At 41.0% G+C, this 22,432-nt stretch overlaps 2 protein-coding genes across 2 annotated transcripts; one reads left to right on the forward strand and one right to left on the reverse strand.

Annotated features, from left to right (window-relative positions):
- Positions 1-3,785: 3,785 nt before the first annotated feature.
- LOC128704864 (prefoldin subunit 3) lies at positions 3,786-9,701 on the reverse strand. The gene is made up of 5 exons (XM_053800037.1): positions 9,543-9,701; positions 7,791-7,915; positions 7,122-7,287; positions 5,656-5,768; positions 3,786-5,130 (listed from the first exon to the last, which is right to left on the reverse strand). Exons 1-5 carry the CDS (start codon positions 9,612-9,614, stop codon positions 4,989-4,991), a joined length of 618 nt encoding a protein of 205 aa, XP_053656012.1. The 5' UTR covers positions 9,615-9,701; the 3' UTR covers positions 3,786-4,988.
- A 4,066-nt stretch (positions 9,702-13,767) lies between these two features.
- LOC138850927 (S-methyl-5'-thioadenosine phosphorylase-like) lies at positions 13,768-22,373 on the forward strand. The gene is made up of 5 exons (XM_053800033.2): positions 13,768-13,823; positions 17,613-17,758; positions 19,459-19,626; positions 20,448-20,599; positions 21,052-22,373. Exons 1-5 carry the CDS (start codon positions 13,809-13,811, stop codon positions 21,177-21,179), a joined length of 609 nt encoding a protein of 202 aa, XP_053656008.2. The 5' UTR covers positions 13,768-13,808; the 3' UTR covers positions 21,180-22,373.
- Positions 22,374-22,432: the final 59 nt, after the last annotated feature.

Genomic DNA, 22,432 nt, shown 5'->3' on the forward strand with positions numbered 1-22,432 from the left:
CAACGTTGGTCTACTATGCTCGGCAACAAACTTCAGTCTATTAAACCGAGTATAGGTTACTGGCCGTCTTCTTATCACCAGTGTCGAGGTTGGGAGACTACTCTCTCCCGTCTTCGCATTGGCCATACTCGTCTTACTCATGGATATCTCATGGAGAGGCGTCTTGCTCCTCTCTGTGAGAATTGCCAAGCTCCATTATCAGTCAGCCACATTCTGTTGGACTGCCCACTTTATCAACGAGCACGCAGAATTTACCTCTGTCGTCGTCTTCGCCCCGCTGCTCTCTCTTTACCTTCCCTTCTCGCTGATGGACCCACCTTTCATCCGGACTCTCTCATTGACTTTTTGACAACGACTGACTTACTTCACAAATTCTGATACTTTCAGCCCTTTCTACTTGAATCTCTTGCTACCCTCTACCCCCGTACTATCCCCTGCCCCGCTGTTTTCTGTAACCTGCTGATCATCCCCCCTCCCTTCTGCCATCCAATTCCCTTGCTTCCTTCCCTACCCTGCAGCGCTGTATAGCCCTTGTGGCTTAGCGCTTCTTTTTGATTATAATAATAATATTTGATCCAAAGAAGGTCAGTTTCAATTCCTTGTATCAAGAGCCCCTTTGGCAACAAGGAGCCTCCCATGAGTGGGCTAACATGCAGGGAAGCATTTGAGCCTTTGTATGGTGCAGCTGCCTTGGTAAGGAAATGCTTCCCCACCAGAAGCTAAAGGTATCAAGGAAGATTGTGATTTCCATCACTTTAATGCTGCCTTGAGGGGGAACAAACTGTTAAAGAATGAGAATGTCAGTGACTACACAGAGACAATGCAGATGTACAAGGCAATAGCAAACTGACAATAAGAAACTATAAGAAACCTCCACTAAGGAATACAGTAAAAGTTTAGCTTACAAAGTAGTCATTAGGAACCTGTCATCCCTACCTAATCTCCTTAGTAGTACACTCGGTAGCAGCAAACTCCAACAGCTCCACTACCTGGATCATTTACTTGGTTATTAAATATTCCAAGGACCAGTCAAGATGGTGACTTAACATACGCCTACTCTCAACCCTTTCAGGGTCCGTACCATAGGTCTATTAGGCTTTGAAGCCTGGGTTCAAACCGTACAACTACGCCAAAATTCTAGCGGCCTCAAATTTAGTGCGAGAAGGCTGGTAGGCCTACATCTAAGTGAATGGATCTGCATGGTTCATGTGCGCAGTAAACAAAAACTGGGCGCCTGCATGGCATTGTGGGAATGCCGCCTCGGTATGCTTTGTCCACCATGCCTCATGGCAAGACATCTCTCACTCCGAGGCGAATTGGGGATCTCCTCTTCCTAACTGGTAGTGCTGACAGTGATGGAAATGGATCTGAAGAGGTATTCTATGGTTTTGATCAATTTGTGACCAAAAGCAATGATCAACACATCGAAAATAGTGCCGAAAATCCTGACGACTCTCAACCTTGAACCTCGGGTGCTGGTGTGTCTCAGTCATGTTCGGTTGTACCTTGTTGCAAGAGAAAACAAATATTTTCGCGTGGCCAGGCCTCGGACTTGAGTAATGGTGGTGATAGTGACATGGACTTTGATTTTATTGCTCTTGATGACCATTCGAGTGGTGATAGCGATGAATCATATTCACCAGTGAAGCATCAGTATATACAAAGCTGCATGCGCTTCGGTAGTGTACCATATGCAATTCCAAGGGGACAGAGTACATCCCGTTGCCCTACGCCTGGAATAAACAGTGAAAGTAAGGACGATGTGGCTACACTTGGTACGGATAGAGCACAGGTGTCAGTAGGTGGTGCTAATGGTGGTGATAGTAGTGGTGGTGGTGGTGCCACGGGCACACAGCATGACACACCAGCCCAGGCTGGGACCCACGCCGCTGACTTATCAGGTCCAGGACAAAGTGGAGCGTCATCCTCCCTGACACCACAACCATAACTAGCTTATGATGTCCAGTATCCATCAGCAAACCACATCTGGGATTGCCAGCAAAATCCCAATTTTGTTCCAAATCCCCATGTTTGATGACACTCGGTAGAATCCTGCCAGATTGTTTCCTTGGAAACACTACAAATGAACTGGAATTGTTTGAACCATTCTTTGGTCAGCCCTTGATGGAAAATATTGTCAGGGAAAGTAACAAGTATTTTGAATACACCATGGCAAATACAATCATGTCACCACAGTCAAGATTACACCGATGGAAAGAGAAATGTGGCTGAAATGTATTTGTTTTTTGCAACCATAATGCTTATGCCTCGTGTCTACAAGCATAACATCAAATCATACTGGTTCACAGGTCGGCTAATTTCAACCCCGGCCTTCAGTGGAATCATCCAAGTGAACAGATTTATCTTACCCTTACGTATGTTGCACTTCTCTGACAAAACCAGGCCTGACAGAGATAACAGGTTATAAAACTGGGTATAAAATTGTTTACTCTGTGACTGCAAGTGTGGCCTGGTATTGAACATAATTGTATACACAGGGAAGTAAAACATTGAAAGATATCAGGATGTTATTGGGTATCTCTGGTGATGTAGTGAGAACAATGATAGCACTATATCTTGGTAAGAGGCATACATTATATACTGGTAACTGGTACACAAGCCCCTTACTCGTTGATTTCTTGCGAGTGAACATGACAGATGTGTGTGGCACAGTGCGTTCTAATCGTAAACATAGGCCCAGTTTCAACGCAAGCACTCGTAGTGGTGAGATGCAGGTGTTTACTGCCAATAACATCATGGCATTACGGTGTCATGACAAATGAAATGTCACATTGTTGACATCCACTCACCATAACGAAATGAAAGAGTGGCAATGTGGGTAGTGACTAATGAACGTATTCTAAAACCAGCAACAGTGGTTGATTATACACAAAACATGCGTTTGGTTGACAAATGTGACGTGCAGATTGGCTTTGTCAATTGTGTTTGTAAGAGTTACAAGTGGTACACGAAACTTTTCCTCAATCTCATAGACATTAAAATGCTCAGTGTACCAAATAAAGACCGGCAACAGACCATGTGATGAATTTTGTTTATCTGTCGACAGACAACTAATAATAGAGTACCAGGTAACAACACCTGCTACACAAAACCGTCCACGAACTGATCAGGAATTACCCAAGTGTTTGAGGCGGGAAGGTGATCACTTCCTAATACAGCTTCCTGCAACTAAGAAGAAATGGTCTCAGAAGAGATGTGTTGTCTGTGCACAAACAAAATGACAGCAGCAAAGAGACAGACACTCGGTTTATGTGCAAGGAATGTAAGATACCACTGTGCATGATACCTTGTTTCAAAGACTTCTACAGACTGCATCAGTTCTAGAAACATGTCCAGTGACTGTACATATGTAATAGAACATTACTAATGTACATTATTATTGTAAACATGAATAATATTATAAAAACTTCAGTGTGGTTATTGTGTTCATTGCAAGGAGTGTATATAAATACACTCATAAATAGTATATAATTATACTATATTGTTCTCACAGGCCACAAATGGTAGTGGAAAAAAAAACTAGTAAAATAAAAAATGCGACTTTATGCAAGTCGCAGATGTTGCCGCCACCTGGTCATTGAGGGTCACCTTCACGCCTCTATATCTTGGTAAGTACTGATCAGATTTTTTTTTTTTTATTACCTTTAGAAAAAAATCTTTAATTCCATGACTTTTTTTTTTTTTTTTTTTTTCAAAATTCTTGGACCCTGGCTCACACTGAGATTTGGCCTCTGGACCCTGACAGGGTTAAAAATAATACAAGATTTAGTATTCTATTTATTGAGACAAGCAGAATTACTTTTGCTCAAAAACACATCCAATTAATCTCAAATGATTAAAATAAAATGCACTTTTTTACAAAATCACATTTTTGAATTATAGTAGTAGTATGGTATGATGCTAAATTTTGTAATGAATAAACAGGGATTAGTATCGTGTACTTCGTTAAACATCACAGAGGGAAAATTAAAGCAAAAGTACCAAGATTATAGTTATGAAAATTGCACCTCTCCTTCAACTGGTTTGTGCTATGAAAAATTTAATTCCTACAAACTAAGTAAGGCCATAAATTATGTTGTTGTTCTTGTGATTTCTTTTAACATGAAGTGACATGGCATCACATTAGTCTTCCCATTCTAATATATAAAATAATATTTAAAAATGAGGTCTTAGAGAATATGTCCACTGGTTCACACCTCAATCTTCGATACACATTTCTATATAAACGAAACCTTAAAATTAAGTTTCAAACTACACAAAAAAATAAAGGTAACAAGTTAGGAGAGGGTGGATCAAGAAGGGTTGAACCTACACACCTGTCTGTTCAATACTACAAGATTCAATGTACAATACCTTATCTACCTTGGAAAAGCTTATGCCATTCACCAATACTCATCAGATAATCTGGTCCTAACTTAAGTAATATATAAGACTAGCATGCTCATAGGCAGCTTCAAAATTATGCAGGTTTCATAAATTTGAAGGCCAGAAAAAGTGATATTAGCATAAAGCAGTGTCAGAAATTCTGAAAACCAATTGCCAACAATTTTATTAATGTCAACATCTTTAGTGTGAACCCATTAAACGAAAATTATCTGGCAACAATATCACTTGAGCAAAGTTAAAAGCATGTAGCAAAGTGAATATCAGATGAAATTTCAAATGCGTCAAGGAATACCTTAAGTAAATTTTGGGGAGTAACTTTTAATTAAAAATATACCTCATGACATGGGAATGAACTGATTAAAACACTTAAAATGTTAATAATAGTACTGAATTTGATATCAATGAAAATAAAAAGTAAGGCAATACAGTTCTCAGTTTACTTTAGAATCTTAATTTAATATAGTATTATATGCAGTCACTTGTTCATACCCTGATCCATTCTGATGATTTACACCAGATAACAAGGTTAGGGGGAAAAAATGAAGTTAAAAGATAACGAAAAACATCAAATCATAATTCCATTATTCAAAACTGTAGTCTTTTCCCTTTCCTCTCCCTCTTCCTTTGGACTTGTCTTCTGCTGCTGCTTTTTCTGCTCGTCGCCTCTTGACATCCCAATTGTAAATACGGGCCATCGTCACTTCTGTTGTTGTGCATTGATTTCTGTGGAAAATAAACAAAGTTAGATTTCTTTTTGTTTAGTTGTAGAGTACATGTATTGTGAATACTGTAACCAATAAGGAATTTTCGACCATGGCGTCAACACATAGCAGATGTGCTGCCAGGGTGCCACTGTAACTGGCTTCATCAACAGAGCACTTTTGTCAGTGTCTTAGACAAATAAGAGCAAAAGTGCACGAGTATGCATATAATACAGCTTTCTTCTCCTTTCAACAAACCGGCCGTATCCCACTGAAGCAGGGTGGCCCAAAAAGAAAAACGAAAGTTCCTCTTTTTAACTTTAGTAATACATACAGGAGAAGGGGTTACTAGCCTCACGCTTCTGGCATTTTAGCCGTCTCTTACAACATGCATTGCTTACGGAGGAAGAATTCCGTTCCACTTCCCCATGGAGACAACTTTTTTATCCCATGCAATTTGTGGAATAAGTTTGCATGATTTACTACTTTAAAGGTCTAGCTGATGGTCTATAATCAGATATCAATTTGAAAGAAGCCTCAAAATTACCTCAAAAAATCAAGATCATGCTCCACTTGAGTTAGATTCTTCGTGGCATTTCCCAAATTTTTGGATAAAAGACCTTCAGCATCCTCCAAGCCATACTCCAACATCACATTAGCCTGCCAATATCAGATAACTTATTATTAAAACACCTTCAGCAAACTTTAAGCCATATTCAAACATCACATTAACCTGCCAATGTAATACAGTGGTCCCCCGCTTCGCGAAGTCATCGGTAACCAATAAATCCGGTATCCGAAGCGTTATATCGCAAAAAATTTGCCTCGGTTCCTGTTACAAAACCCGGTACGCGATACGATTCGTACGAGACATGTCCACATGTGGCCTGAACTGCCCCGTGTGTGCCAGTGTTTACAAGCCAGCCAGTGTGCGTGCATCTAAGGATACATTCGGTACATTCCATATTATCCATATTATCACTGTTTCTGGTGCTTGTTTCTGCAAAATAAGTCACCATGGGCCCCAAGAAAGCTTCTAGCTGGCATTAAAAGAAGAAGGGAAGTTTTTTTTTTTTTTTTTTTTTTTTTTTTTTTTTCAACAAGTCGGCCGTCTCCCACCGAGGCAGGGTGACCCAAAAAAGAAAGAAAATCCCCAAAAAGAAAATACTTTCATCATCATTCAACACTTTCACCACATGAAAGTTAAGACATGTGCAACATCTGGATATCTTTATTGTAGTAGACGTTTCGCCATCCAGTGGCTTTATCAATACAGATTCTAGGACAAAATAGGAAGACAGTAGAACTATATACAAAAGATGAGGTAATCAGTCCCTCGGCCTTGGAGTTAGTGTTCACAGCATCGTGGTGAACACTAACTCCAAGGCCGAGGGACTGATTACCTCATCTTTTGTATATAGTTCTACTGTCTTCCTATTTTGTCCTAGAATCTGTATTGATAAAGCCACTGGATGGCGAAACGTCTACTACAATAAAGATATCCAGATGTTGCACATGTGTCTTAACTTTCATATTGTCGGTATTTTATACCTTTCTTTGCACAACTTTCACCACACTCGCACATTATCACTGTTTTTGCAGAGGTGCTCAGAAGGGAAGTAACCCCGGAAAAGGACTTGCTACCTCAAGTCCTAATGGAGGGGGATTCCCCTTCTAAACATTAAAAACTTCGACACTCTCCCCTCCTCCCATCCCATCCTCACCAGATCTTCATTAAAGGCAAGTGTCAATTATTCTATTGTGTTTATTCTATTGTTATTATTGTTATTGTAATTATTCTATTGCATTAAACTTAATATTTCATGTGGTAAAAGGTTTTTTTTTTTTCATACTTTTGGGCGTCTTGCACGGATTAATTTGATTTCCATTATTTCTTGAGGAAAATTGATTCGCTTTCCGATAATTTTGCTTTACGATGAGCTCTCAGGAACGGATTAGTAACGTGAACTGGGGGTCCACTGTACACATGATTTCAACAAGCATATCACTCACCCCTAGCCAAAGGCAAACCCGATCTGTAGGTGGGATGCTAGCTTTCATGTACACTTGATCTGAGAGTAGAAACCGAGTCTCAATGACTTCTGCTGTGTCCTTCCTGGTCTTCATTTCTTTCACTATTTGTAGAGAACTCTTGATGTCAGGAATCTGAGATTTTAACCTGCAAAAATGTTCATTAGTTAAGCTACACAAATATTTCATCTTCGATATAAACTTAAATTGTTTATTTTTGTATGTATATATGTCATGAGCACTAAAATATAAGCCTATTCTTAATAATCCTTACCAACATTCATTAGAACCACTTTCTCAAACCTGCAGCTTGCAGGAATAGCAAAATACAAACTCATAACTACATTTACCATTATAAAAGGATGAAGGGAAATTTTTTTTAACACCATATTACATTATTATATACATACAAAGAGAAGTGCTGAGCCCAGAGGAATCACATAAGGCAATGTAAGCAATCAAGACTGATCCAAGGTAAGGGAAGGTAGCTTCACCAGAATCAAGGCACTACCCATTTAAGAATTTTAGCACCATAAAAATGTGAGAACAAGGGGCCACAATAGTAAATTGGGAAGAAAACTCTGCCAAAAAGGGCATAACAAAAATCTATTTACAGTATTACTGTATGTAACCATAATTACAGTGGCTTACTTTTTACGTCTTGCTTGTAGATGAACTTCCATAAACTTGTATTTGTTCAGTTGCTCATCTAAGCGCTTAATAACATCTTGTGCATTTGCATTATCCTCTTTCTTCATAAATGTGTCGACATCTTCCTGTAAACAGAACAAGTATTTACTGTGTATATATGTGACAGGTATTGCTCATAATTATGCAAGCCTGAAATTTTATCTGAAACTAAGCTATACATGCAATAATACATGTAACTGTTAATATGTAATAATTCTTACTCAAATACTGGGCTCAAGTAAGTTTGCTAAGACCACAGAAATTATGGTCAGTACCGAGTTTAGCTGGGTTTTTTTTTATGCCAATTTTCAAAAACATTATAAATTATATGAGATGAACATCACATAACTTAAAACAATAAATAAAATAAATACCTTCTTGACTATAAGGGTTACATGCACATTGTGTATTATTATTATAATCAAGGGGGAAGCGCTAAACCCGGAGGATTATACAGCGCCTGGGGGGGGATATGTGGAAGGCATTCAGGCTTAATTCGGGGAACTGGAGCACAGATCCAATTCCCTAAATCAAGAGCCCCTCACCAACATCAAGGAACCTTCCTTGAGGGGTGCACATTGTGTAACCCTTGCTGTCATGAGTTTTCATCAACTCTCAAATACATGTATATTTATGACTTAATGACCCACTGTACGGGTCATCAGTGTCAGTATCTTGATACAAGATCAGGATTGTCATTAGACTATCTTGTCTTATTTCCACTGCGGTCCTTTAACCCTCACCCTCAGGGTGCGACCCACAAGAGTCATAACACCCACATACCTGCTTCTAACTACGAAAACAGGGGCAGCAGGTGTGAGGAAACATACCGAACATTTTCACTCATGCTGGGGATCGAACCCCAAGTCCCTCAGTGTGTGAGCTGAAGTGGCTACTAACTGAGCCACAAAACACCAATTCAACAACATCAAATGCATTACAATTCTGTAAATACTAAACTGTCACATAAGACAAAAAATACAATTTCATGACTCACGAAATCGTAATGACACGATTGCAAACAAACCATACCATGGACTCTGACTGCGGGTTCTAACCCCACCTGTGGTATGGTTTATGCATATTTAAATGTTAAAATGATGAAAATACATATGCAAGTGTAGAAATAATACACACGTATCGAGGGATAAATTATGTGATCATATATTGATATTATTAATGCAATGATGTTGCATGACTCATATTTTATTGCTGATGTTCAGAACTTGGATTATTATTAGTGATAGGGGAATGCTAAACCTATAGGGGCCATACAACCCCTGAGAGATTGGGAGGCATCCAGGCTCAATGCAAGGAGAGGAAGGGCAAGTCCAATTCCTTGGATCAAAAGCCCCTCACCGGCATTAAGAGCCCTCCCTTGAAGGGGTCGGCGACTTGGAACATCGGCGACTCCTCCAGACCCCAGAGCTACATCAACGAGAGTAATACAAGACAGATGGCAGAGTGACTCAGGTGATGGCAGGGGGTAGCTGCTTCATCCATCACCTCTGATCCCTGGAAGAACATCTCCAACTCCCCGAATCAAGAGCCCCTTCAGCATCATCAAGGAACCTGGAAGTACATCAATACGAGCAAGAGAGAGATGACAGCATGACTCAGGTGATGGTGGCACAGGTACCTGCTTCCTCCCACCTCACCTACTCTACCCTCCCCTACACCTACTTAACAAACACCATCACTACACCTACTTACCACAAACTGGGCCTCAGGTATACCCATATAACTCTTGCTTTCATCCAGAGGCTTCTCACTGTCACCCGCCATGATGTTTACACCAGCCAGAAGGTTCCAATATTTTTCAACACATCAAACATCATACCATTTTAACCACTATTTTTAACTCTATCCATTAACACACATTATTAACACTCAAAAGTCACATTAACAAACTTGAAATAATGCCACTTTTTCTTCAACTTATGGAAATATTCTTCATAAGTTGGAATTTAAAACACTGAGAATTTAGACTGGTCGAATTTTTCCCCCAATTTTCTATAAAAAAAATTTTCTATTTAATTAAAATCAATTAATATAAATAATACAAATCACCACATACATCATAAGCTTCATATATATATATATATATATATATATATATATATATATATATATATATATATATATATATATATATATATATATATATATATATATATATATATATATATATATATATATATATATATATATATATACTCATATACACATAACCTATAATAAATCAAATTATATCACTGATTTATCTCCCTTACCAAGTAATTTGTGGTGACAGTATTAAAAAATAAATTAGTAGATAATAATAATATTAAATATCTTAACATGAGCATAAATTTGTTGAGATTTTTAACCTCTGGTACGAGAGGAAACATTAGGTGTTTCCACCTGCTGTTAGCAGTAAGTAGGTATCTGGTGTTAGTTACCTTGCACCTGCTGTCCATGTTCACCTAGCAGTAAGTAGGTACCTGGTGTTAGTTACCTTGCACCTGCTGTCCATGTTCACCTAGCAGTAAGTAGGTATCTGGTGTTAGTTACCTTGCACCTGCTGTCCATGTTCACCTAGCAGTAAGTAGGTATCTGGTGTTAGTTACCTTGCACCTGCTGTCCATGTTCACCTAGCAGTAAGTAGGTATCTGGTGTTAGTTACCTTGCACCTGCTGTCCATGTTCACCTAGCAGTAAGTAGGTATCTGGTGTTAGTTACCTTACACCTGCTGTCCATGTTCACCTAGCAGTAAGTAGGTATCTGGTGTTAGTTACCTTGCACCTGCTGTCCATGTTCACCTAGCAGTAAGTAGGTATCTGGTGTTAGTTACCTTGCACCTGCTGTCCATGTTCACCTAGCAGTAAGTAGGTATCTGGTGTTAGTTACCTTACACCTGCTGTCCATGTTCACCTAGCAGTAAGTAGGTATCTGGTGTTAGTTACCTTGCACCTGCTGTCCATGTTCACCTAGCAGTAAGTAGGTATCTGGTGTTAGTTACCTTGCACCTGCTGTCCATGTTCACCTAGCAGTAAGTAGGTACGTGGTGTTAGTCACCTTACACCTGCTGCCCATGTTCACTTAGCAGTAAGTAGGTACCCGGTGGCCTGGTAGCTAAAGCTCCCGCTTCACACACGGAGGGCCCGGGTTCGATTCCCGGCGGGTGGAAACATTTCGACACGTTTCCTTACACCTGTTGTCCTGTTCACCTAGCAGCAAATAGGTACCTGGGTGTTATTCGACTGGTGTGGGTCGCATCCTGGGGGACAAGATTAAGGACCACAATGGAAATAAGTTAGACAGTCCTCGATGACGCACTGACTTTCTTGGGTTATCCTGGGTGGCTAACCCTCCAGGGTTAAAAATCCGAACGAAATCTTATCTTACCTGCTGTCCATGTTCACTTAGTAAGTAGGTACCTGGTGTTAGTCACCTTACACTTGATGTCACTGTTCACCTAGCAGTAAGTAGGTACCTGGGATTATTCACCTTACACCTGCTGTCACTGTTCACCTAGCAGTAAGTAGGTACCTGGAGTTAGTGACTTACACCTGCTGTCACTGTTCACCTAGCAGTATGTAGGTACCTGGGTGTTAGTCACTTTACACCTGCTGTTCATGTTCACCTAGCAGTAAGTAGGTACCTGGTGTTAGTCACCTTACACCTGCTGTTCATGTTCACCTAGCAGTAAGTAAGTACCTGGTGTTAGTCACCTTACACCTGCTGTCATTATTCACCTACCAGTAAATAGGTACATGTAGTTACCTTACACCTGCTATCACTGTTCACCTAGCAGTAAAATAGGTACCTGGGTGTTAGTGGACTGGTGTGGGTCGCATCCTGGGATAAAATTAACCTAATTTACGGGAAATGCCCAGCATAACAAGGGGCTTTCTATATAGTAGTATGTCATTGATGTCAACTATGGTCTCTATAAACCATACCCCGGCCGGGATTGAACCCGCGGTCAGAAAGTCTCAAAACTCCAGCCCGTCGCGTTAGCTGGAGTTTTGAGACTTTCTGACCGCGGGTTCAATCCCGGCCCCCTCAAGGAAGGTTCCTTGATCATTAAAATGGTATAAAATACCGACAAGTTGTTAGGTAAGACACATATGCAACAGTTAGGTATCTTTATTTCGAAACGTTTCGCCTACACAGTAGGTTTCTTCAGTCGAGTACAGAAAAGTTGATAGAAGCAGAAGAGACTTGAAGACGATGTAATCAGTCCATCACCCTTAAAGTTTTGAGGTGGTCAGTCCCTCAGTCTGGAGAAGAGCATTGTTCCATAGTCTGTAACAATATGGAGTTGAAGTGACAGGAGGTGAGACGTAGGTCACTAGTAGAACGGAGATGTTGGGAGGTCAGGTCCCTCTCAAATCCAGCCGTTCTCACTAGTAGAGGTTGTCGAAGTTGATTTAAGGTCTGTACCAAGATACCCTTGTGTTGCAGTGTCTGACAGGTTGTCGGTATTTTATACCATTTTAATGTTCAACCTGTCAGACACTGCAACACAAGGGTATCTTGGTACAGACCTTAAATCAACTTCGACAACCTCTACTAGTGAGAAAGGCTGGATTTGAGAGGGACCTGAGCTCCCAACATCTCCGTTCTACTAGTGACCTACGTCTCACCTCCTGGCGCTATATAAGGCTCCATCCTGTCACTTCAACTCCATATTGTTTCAGACTTTGGAACAGTGCTCTTCTCCAGACTGAGGGACTGACCACCTCAAAACTTTAAGGGTGATGGACTGATTACATCGTCTTCAAGTCTCTTCTGCTTCTATCAACTTTTCTGTACTCGACTGAAGAAGCCTACTGTGTAGGCGAAACGTTTCGAAATAAAGATACCTAACTGTTGCATATGTCTTACCTAACAAGGTTCCTTGATGTTGGTGAGGGGCTCTTGATTTAGGGAATTGGATCTGTGCTCCAGTTCCCCGAATTAAGCCTGAATGCCTTCCACATCCCCCCCCCAGGCGCTGTATAATCCTCCGGGTTTAGCGCTTCCCCCTTGATTATAATAATAATAATCAATCCCGGCCGGGGTATGGTTTGTTTGCAATCGTGTCATTACGATTTCGTGAGTTATGGTCTCTATACCTTGTACATGTACTTGTGGTAAATAAAGATTATTAGTATTACTATTATGTGCATCTGTACCTAATTACTAAACTGATTTACATAGTGCTCAATAAGGTGTAACCCTGAGGGAATCTTAACAACCATTGAACCTTCAAAACATTAGCAACAGTTAGTTTATTCAGGTATACACAAATACAGTTACATAGATTATAATCTATGTAGCTGTATTTGTGTATGATAATTATCATACATAGCAGCATATGTGTAGAGAACATAGGATGACCCAAAAAAGTCAGAGTGACTTATTTCCATTGGGGTCCTTTGATGGGGAAGTGTTTGACTTTCCAGACATTCAGGAGATCCTGGGTTGTACCTGCGCCTTCTTGCTGGTCTCAGAGCACATTGGGGACATAATATGAACAGCCATTAGTCACCTGTGGCCCCGTTGCCTGGCTGGCGAAGCTCTCGCTTCACATACGGAAAGCCCGGGTTCGGTTCCCGGCGGGGTGGAAACATTTCGACGCGTTTCCTTACACTTGCTCTCACTGTTCACGTAGCAGCAAGTAGGTACCTGGGTATTAATCACCTTACACCTGTTGTCCTGTTCACCTAGCAGCAAGTAGGTACCCGGGTGTTAGTGGACTGGTGTGGGTGGCATCCTGGGGGACAAGATTAAGGACCTCAATGGAAATAAGACAAACAGTCCACGATGACGCATTGACTTTCTTGGGTTATTCTGGGTGGATAACCCTCCAGGGTTAAAAATCCGAACGAAATATTATCTTAATTTCCCTCCATTGTGGTCGAGGTGTTTTTTTTTCGGACACAGGAAGGCTCGATACGGCACAAACTCTCAGTGACTCTATAAACCCCAGCAACACCAACACGTGGCAACATGAGTACTGTGAAGGTACGTGTGTCTGGTAAAGTATAAATTAATTTATACTGTTTATTGGTATAATGTAAGCCAGTTTTTATATAATAACATCGGCGTGTATAATAATTTTGTGGTATTATTTGGTTCAAGATATACACTGTCAATTATGTGGTTCCTGGGACATGTTAGGCCGAGGTGTCCCGGATTATTAGGGATCTTTCTATAAATCAGAATATCATTAATATTTATGTATGAATTTATGTCGGTACACCACATTTCACCATAGTTTTGATTTGATTATATTGAAATTACATTGGATTATAGAGGACCCCTGTGGAAGACTGCGTCAGCCTTCGTTGGGTGTGGACGTCTCTCTCTCCCCCTAGTATCAGTGACAAATTTCCACCGTTCTCTCTGGGACGCTTGTTCTTGTGTATTTTGCCCGCCGGGCACTACAGGAGGGGCACAACAGGAGGGGCACAACAGGAGGGGCTCCTTGTCATCGGCTATCATTAGCCAGCTCCATTTTTTTCTCTCTGGGGAAAATTCCTTATCGGTCGTGGTGGGTAGCCGGTTACTGAACTCGGGTGGGGTGTACTCACCTAATTGTGGTTGCAGGGGTCGATACTCAGCTCCTGGCCCCGTCTCTTCACTGACCGCTACTGGGTCCTGTCCCTGCTCCATGAACTTTATCGTCTTAAAACTATGTATGGTTCCTGCCTCCACTACTTCCTAACAACTCTGTACCTGAAGAAATACTTCCTAACATCTCTGCTGGGGCTTGGTAGGGGGATCCACCGGATCTAATTGGAAACTTCAAGTTTCAGTCTCTATTTACAAAGGAACTTTTGTTCCTTTTCTCTCATCGTCCAACTTTGGACAACACATCTTCCTGACGTTACCTTTGTAACTTGATCATCTATCAAAACTTTGGGCTCTAGTCCCTGGACCCATTATGTACCTCTGTAATCTTTAGACTACCACCCCCACCATGGTTATGGGCTGCATAATAAACATATTAAACTAAAATTAAACTAACATCTTCCTGGTACCATCATCAAGACGGGCTCGATACTCCTGATGCTGTCATTGGCCCTCATAAACCAAACAAAGAAAAAAAAAACAGTGGAAAGAAGTCAATTTTTTTTTATATTTTACGTCTTATCCTGGTGGGTAATTTCCACTATATATAATTATACTTACATGCCTCAATAAACTTATTAATGGCCCTGTTATTACCTACCATCAGCTTAGGACCATTAAACTAGAGCATAAAATTACAGGTAATTACATATTTCTTGCTACCCAGTTTATGTCTAGTTCGTAATGTTATTGTGTTTATAATTTTTAAGAAAATAAGCAACTTGGTTCATAATGCCAGTCTGAGTTTTGCTCCAGTGTGTATCTCCTGGGCTTTCTGATAAGATGAGAGATAAGATAGGATTTTGTTTGGATTAGTAACCCTGAAGGGTTAGTCACCTAGGATAACCCAGGGTAGGGAGGGTTAGTCACCTAGGATAACCCAGGGTAGGGAGGGTTAGTCACCTAGGATAACCCAGGGTAGGGAGGGTTAGTCACCTAGGATAACCCAGGGTAGGGAGGGTTAGTCACCTAGGATAACCCAGGGTAGGGAGGGTTAGTCACCTAGGATAACCCAGGGTAGGGAGGGTTAGTCACCTAGGATAACCCAGGGTAGGGAGGGTTAGTCACCTAGGATAACCCAGGGTAGGGAGGGTTAGTCACCTAGGATAACCCAGGGTAGGGAGGGTTAGTCACCTAGGATAACCCAGGGTAGGGAGGGTTAGTCACCTAGGATAACCCAGGGTAGGGAGGGTTAGTCACCTAGGATAACCCAGGGTAGGGAGGGTTAGTCACCTAGGATAACCCAGGGTAGGAAGGGTTAGTCACCTAGGATAACCCAGGGTAGGGAGGGTTAGTCACCTAGGATAAACCAGGGTAGGGAGGGTTAGTCACCTAGGATAACCCAGGATAGGGAGGGTTAGTCACCTAGGATAACCCAGGGTAGGGAGGGTTAGTCACCTAGGATAACCCAGGGTAGGGAGGGTTAGTCACCTAGGATAACCCAGGGTAGGGAGGGTTAGTCACCTATGATAACCCAGGGTAGGGAGGGTTAGTCACCTAGGATAACCCAGGGTAGGGAGGGTTAGTCACCTAGGATAGCCCAGGGTAGGGAGGGTTAGTCACTCAGGAGAACCCAGGTAGGGAAGGTTAGTCACCCAGGATAACCCAGGTAGGGAAGGTTAGTCACTCAGGATAACCCAGGTAGGGAAGGTTAGTCACCCAGGATAACCCAGGGTAGGGAGGGTTAGTCACAAAGGATAACCCAGGTAGGGAAGGTTAGTCACCCAGGATAACCCAGGTAGGGAAGGTTAGTCACCCAGGATAACCCAGGGTAGGGAGGGTTAGTCACCCAGGATAACCCAGGGTAGGGAGGGTTAGTCACCCAGGATAAGCCAGGGTAGGGAGGGTTAGTCACCCAGGATAAGCCAGGGTAGGGAGGGTTAGTCACCAAGGATAAGCCAGGGTAGGGAGGGTTAATCACCCAGGATAAGCCAGGGTAGGGAGGGTTAGTCACCCAGGGTAGGGAGGGTTAGTCACCCAGGATAACCTGGGGTAGGGAGGGTTAGTCACCCAGGATAACCCAGGGTAGGGAGGGTTAGTCACCCAGGATAACCCAGGGTAGGGAGGGTTAGTCACCCAGGATAACCCAGGGTAGGGAGGGTTAGTCACCCAGGATAACCCAGGGTAGAGAGGGTTAGTCACCCAGGATAACCCAGGGAAGGGAGGGTTAGTCACCCAGGATAACCCAGGGTAGGAAGGGTTAGTCACCAAGGATAAGCCAGGGTAGGGAGGGTTAGTCACCCAGGATAAGCCAGGGTAGGGACTGTTAGTCACCCAGGATAAGCCAGGGTAGGGAGGGTTAGTCACCCAGGATAACCCAGGGTAGGGAGGGTTAGTCACCCAGGATAACCCAGGGTAGGGAGGGTTAGTCACCCAGGATAACCTAGGGTAGGGAGGGTTAGTCACCAAGGATAACCCAGGGTAGGGAGGGTTAGTCACCCAGGATAACCCAGGGTAGGGAGGGTTAGTCACCCAGGATAACCCAGGGTAGGGAGGATTAGTAACCCAAGATAACCCAGGGTAGGGAGGGTTAGTCACCCAGGATAAGCCAGGGTAGGGAGGGTTAGTCACCCAGGAGAGCCCAGGGTAGGGAGGGTTAGTCACCCAGGATAAGCCAGGGTAGGGAGGGTTAGTCACCCAGGATAAGCCAGGGTAGGGAGGGTTAGTCACCCAGGATAACCCAGGGTAGGGAGGGTTAGCCACCCAGGATAACCCAGGTAGGGAAAGTTAGTCACCCAGGATAACCCAGGGTAGGGAGGGTTAGCCACCGAGGATAACCCAGGGTACTGAAGGTTAGCCACCCAGGATAATCCAAGAAAATCATTGCCTCATCAAGGGACTGTCTGTCTTATTAACATTGGGATCCTCAGTCTTGACCCCAAGGATGCGACCCACAGCAGTTAACTAACGCTCAGTTACCTACTTGCTTGCTAGGTGAATGGGACAACAGGTGTAAGGAAACCCACCCAATGTTTCTACCCTTGCCGAGGATCGAACCATGGGCACTGTGTGGGAAGCAAGAGCTTTGTCTATCAGGCCACGGGCAATATGCATTGGTTTGAAATAAAGTATCTGAATCTGAATTTAAATGTTTTTCTTGATGACACTAAGGTCATCGTGGTCAGAATTATATTGTTTATTGTTTGAGGAAATCTAATACATTTCAAAATTGTCTTTCAGATTGGCATCATTGGGGGCTCAGGTCTCAATAATCCAGAATTATTTGAAACTTCAAGTGAAAGTTATGTCCAGACTCCCTTTGGTTCTCCTTCAGATGTATTAGTGGAAGGCAAAATTAGTGGAGTTCCTTGTGTGTTGTTGGCCAGGTGAGAATATGTTTTCAATTATTAAAAAAGGCATCTTTTGAGTTATAAGCATATTCTCTTAATTACTATCTCTTGTATTTTTCCTATAGGTATATTTGAGCCTTCCCTTTGAAGTAGGTTCCTTATTGCTGGTGAAAAATTCTTGTTCAGTGTAACTGGAGATACCCTTCCTTTCCTCTGATCAAAACTGATTGTTTCCCATTTCCCAGCCGCTATATGATCCCCTAAGGGTGGGTGCTTGTTTACCTGGAGTTTACCTGGAGAGAGTTCCGGGGGTCAACGCCCCCGCGGCCCGGTCTGTGATCAGGCTTGTGGCTCAGTCGATAGCTTCCCACCCTGGGGAACCGGGGATTGCATGAGACATAATTGCTACATTCTTAAATGCATTATAACGTAGCAGAATAAAACTCACACAGAGAAAAAAAAATACGAGGAATCTGTATACGTATTTTAACTTTAACCCTTTGAGGGTTTTCGTCGTACTAGTACGTTTTACGCGTAGGGGTTTTTGACGTACTAGTACTCATAAATTCTAGTGGCCTCAAATCTAGTGGGAGAAAGCTGGTAGGCCTTCATATGAAAGAATGGGTCTATGTGGTCAGTGTGCACAGTCTAAAAAAAATCCTGCAGCACACAGTGCATAATGAGAAAAAAAAAACTTTGACCATTTTTTTTTAATAAATCAGCGACTTTGCAGTGTATTTTCGTATGGTATTTATTGTTGTATTCTAGTTTTCTTGGTCTCATTTTATAGAATGGAAGACATATTACAGAAATTGAGATGATTTTGACTGGTTTTACAAAGAAAGGTGCCTTGAAATTGAGCTCAAAGTAGCAGAAATGTTCGATTTTTACCAAACTTCAAAAGTAAACAAATCGTGCCAAGCGTGCAATACACGTCAACTGGTGAGTCTAATATTCTTTCACAAGTGCACCAATAATATTTATACCATTTTTTACACTAATGCAGTAGTCTGCATAACAGTAAATCTTATATTTTTTGTGAAAATAAAAATTCAAAGTGGAAAGCAAAAGAATATAAGAGGGGACTTGAGACATGACTAATGACTAGAGGAAATGTCATTTTAGTGCCAGGAATGTCTTTCTTGTTTATTCTGGACCCTATTCCAAAATTGGCATCTTTTGAAATTTGTGTGAAATTGGCAAAATTGCTAAATTCTGACCACTGTACTGGATAGTTGAATTTCATAAATGAGTGGTTTCTTGCATCCATTCGATAGAAAAAATGGAGTTCTAGCGAAATATTCATGTTTTTTGTCGACTAGTACAGTGAAATTGGCCTAAAATGGGGCTCAAAGTGGGCAAAATCGCCGATGCGTAAACATCGCCGAGACCGCTAACTTTGCGAGAGCATAATTCCGTAAGTTTTCTATCAAATTTCAAACTTTTGGTGTCTTTATGATCGGGAAAAGATTCTCTATCTTTTCATAAGAGAAAATAATTTTTTTTTTTTTTTTAAATTTGGCCGACCCTGAGAACGAGTTTCGGAGAGGGCCTGTCGACCCTCAAAGGGTTAATGAAGAGGAACTCCTTTGGAGATTGAAATACTATATACAACTTCTTATTTTGTGTTTCATTGTCATTGACAGGTGCTTTTTGCACTCGTATTTGCACATGATGAAATATTAAGAAATGTACAGGTTGTAGATATTTCTAAAGCTTTATTTCTGTCCCATTAGGCATGGAAGGAAGCATTCTATAATGCCCACAAACGTCAACTACCGAGCAAACTTATGGGCCTTGAAGGAGAAAGGGTGTACACATGTTGTTGTTTCCACAGCCTGTGGCTCATTACAAGAGCACATTAAGCCAGGGGATTTTGTACTACTGGACCAGTTTATTGATAGGTAAGTTATTACCTTTGAAAAGTGGAGTAGAATGCCCAGAATCATTTTATAGCACAGGTAGAAGTAGTACAGAATTAAGAAAATGAATTAGCCAATATGATTGTATGTAATGTCATGCTCAGATGACATTGTCTCACTACTAGTCACCTCGAGTGAACCTGTAAATAACAGTCCAATTCGTCTCCCATTAATCTTCATCAGTAAATTGCTGCCCTTTTCTTGGGTAAGGAGATATTTCACTTGCCACTCCAAAGACATGAAAAGTATTGCAAGGAAGTAAAAAAAGGATATAATATTCTGCAATAGAAATAATATAATGTTCAGCATGTACTTGATTAATCAATCTCTCTTCATATGGAATCTGTCAACTCTCCAAATTGTATATTATAATAGTTGTTAATTATACAGCCATGGAACTGTGACTTTGTGTATTATGCACTGACTAAATTATACCAATAATGGTTAATGGGGTTTAAAACCTATCAACTACATGAGGTCATTAAAGCTGCATGTAACCTTTTTCACTACAAACAAGAACACTATACATACATGCTGCAAGAAATACAACCCTCAGGGTATTTATCTTGTCTGACAGATGCATAAAGAAAAGAGACACAACATGCCTGAAATTTTATTTAGAGATGTTTTACTCACCAGGGAAAGGATTCTTTGATTCATTGTGGTTTGAAGAATCTCTTTGTGGGCAAAATGTTTTAAGACAAAAAATCCCCAAATATTGCACGTCTTTTTTATATGTTGTGACTTTTATATTATTTAGTGCTGAAGCTTAGGAAAATCTGTCCTGTGTTTTTGGCTTTCAGGACGACAAAGCGTGTGCAGACATTCCACGATGGAGAGGAAGGACATCCACCTGGGATTCTCCATTTACCAATGGATAAACCTTTCTGTGCTGATACTCGCAATATTCTTGAAGAATCCTGTAAAGAATTGGGTTACAATGTGCACTCAAAAGGCTAGTGTAATTTTCCTCTTGGTCCTACATTATTTGAATATATGTATATTATGTGTATACATAATAAACATAATAATATGTGAGTGAGGTGAAAGTGTTGAATGATTATGAAAGTATTTTTTGGGGGGGGATTTTCTTTCTTTTTTTTGGGTCACCCTGCCTCGGTGGGAGACGGCCGACTTGTTGAAAAAAAAAAAAAAGTGTATACAAAAATTTTTCCATAGGGAAGTGGAGAAGAATCCTTTTTCTGTATGCCATATGTGTTACAAGTCAACTAAAATACTGGGAGAAAGGGACTAGTAACCCCTTCTGTATAAATTACTAAATGTGAAAAGAAGAAAAATTACACTTCATTTTTAAGTCCCCCTGCCTTGGTGGGAGATGGCTGGTGTTAAAAAAAAAAATAATAATAATGTTACAAAGTGCTGAAGTACCTTTGCTTGCTGTTTTAGGTACAGTTGTAACAGTGGAAGGCCCTAGGTTCAGCAGCAAAGCTGAGAGCCTAATGTTCCGCTTGTGGGGAGGTGACGTTATTAACATGACAACTGTTCCTGAGGTCTGTTTTTTTTTTTTTTTTTAATTTTACAAGTTACCGGTATTCTGTTAAGGTCTTACTCGTGAAATTTTCATTAATACATAGTTTTAGCCAGACTTGAGTTCAGGCACAAGGAACTTGCTGTTTTTAGCATTGGATCTCATACTTATACATGTCTTCCAAGATTCTCATAATTTTGCTGCTTAAGCTTTTGATTAGACCAGGGCTGGAGAGAGAGATTTAGGTGCCCCAGGCAGGCTTGTACTTTGGTGTCCTTACAGACATGTATCAATATTTCTTTAAATATTTATTAAACACTCCTGTAGTATAGCCAGATGCAATTGATTGTCTATTAGACCTTACTGTATGGCACTCTGTCCACTCTACTCTCAAATTAATTATTTAATGTTATCTTAATCGACAGCCATGTACATTTGCTGCAACTTTTCCAGGAAAGTGAAGGTTGTTGTCCCTTGATAGAGCTGATCAAGGGGTGGGCAGCATCCCCTCCATTCTCCCTTGCCTTCTCCAGTGAATGTTCACGCCTATAGCACACAGTAGTGAATCCTGTGTACCATGTAGAATACAAGTTTATAAACTCCCATGCTTGCTTTATATATACAGCCTCTCCTCACATAATGACGGAGTTCCATTCCTAAGACCACATCCCTAAACAAATTTGTTGCAAAGAGGAGCATGCTATAATGGTGGTGGGTTTGTGTCAAGCATCTTTGATATTGTTTTGATGTCACCTTTGCACTATTTATAGCATTTCTGGTATACTTTTAAATGTTTATACAGTAGTGTACTGTATATTGTAATAAACGGAATAGAGGAAATCTGCTCTAACGTACATTATTTAGATATACTGTATATACTGATCAGAGAGCCCGTCTTAAGTCCGAGTCATTGGTAAACAAGTATGTTACTAAGTGAGGAGAGGCTGTATTTTAAAATCTTTAAATGAACCACATTTGCCACTTGTGTATCTCTAGAACACTCGTCATACAAATAGACATGTAAGCTGTGCCTCCTTGTGTAAGCACTACATTTATTCTCCATTTTGGAAATCAACATGGAAGTTAAATAGGTAAAATTGGAATGCATAATAATTTAAAAATTGTAATTATAGTGCAGTAAAAGATAAGGTAAGATTATTTATTTTTTTTATTAACACACTGTCCGATTCCCACCAAGGCAGGGTGGCCCGAAAAAAGAAAAACTTTCACCATCATTCACTCCATCACTGTCTTGCCAGAAGGGTGCTTTACACTACAGTTTTTAAACTGCAACTCATT

The sequence above is a fragment of the Cherax quadricarinatus genome, chromosome 91 (assembly GCF_038502225.1).
Source record: "Cherax quadricarinatus isolate ZL_2023a chromosome 91, ASM3850222v1, whole genome shotgun sequence".
Taxonomy (NCBI): domain Eukaryota; kingdom Metazoa; phylum Arthropoda; class Malacostraca; order Decapoda; family Parastacidae; genus Cherax; species Cherax quadricarinatus.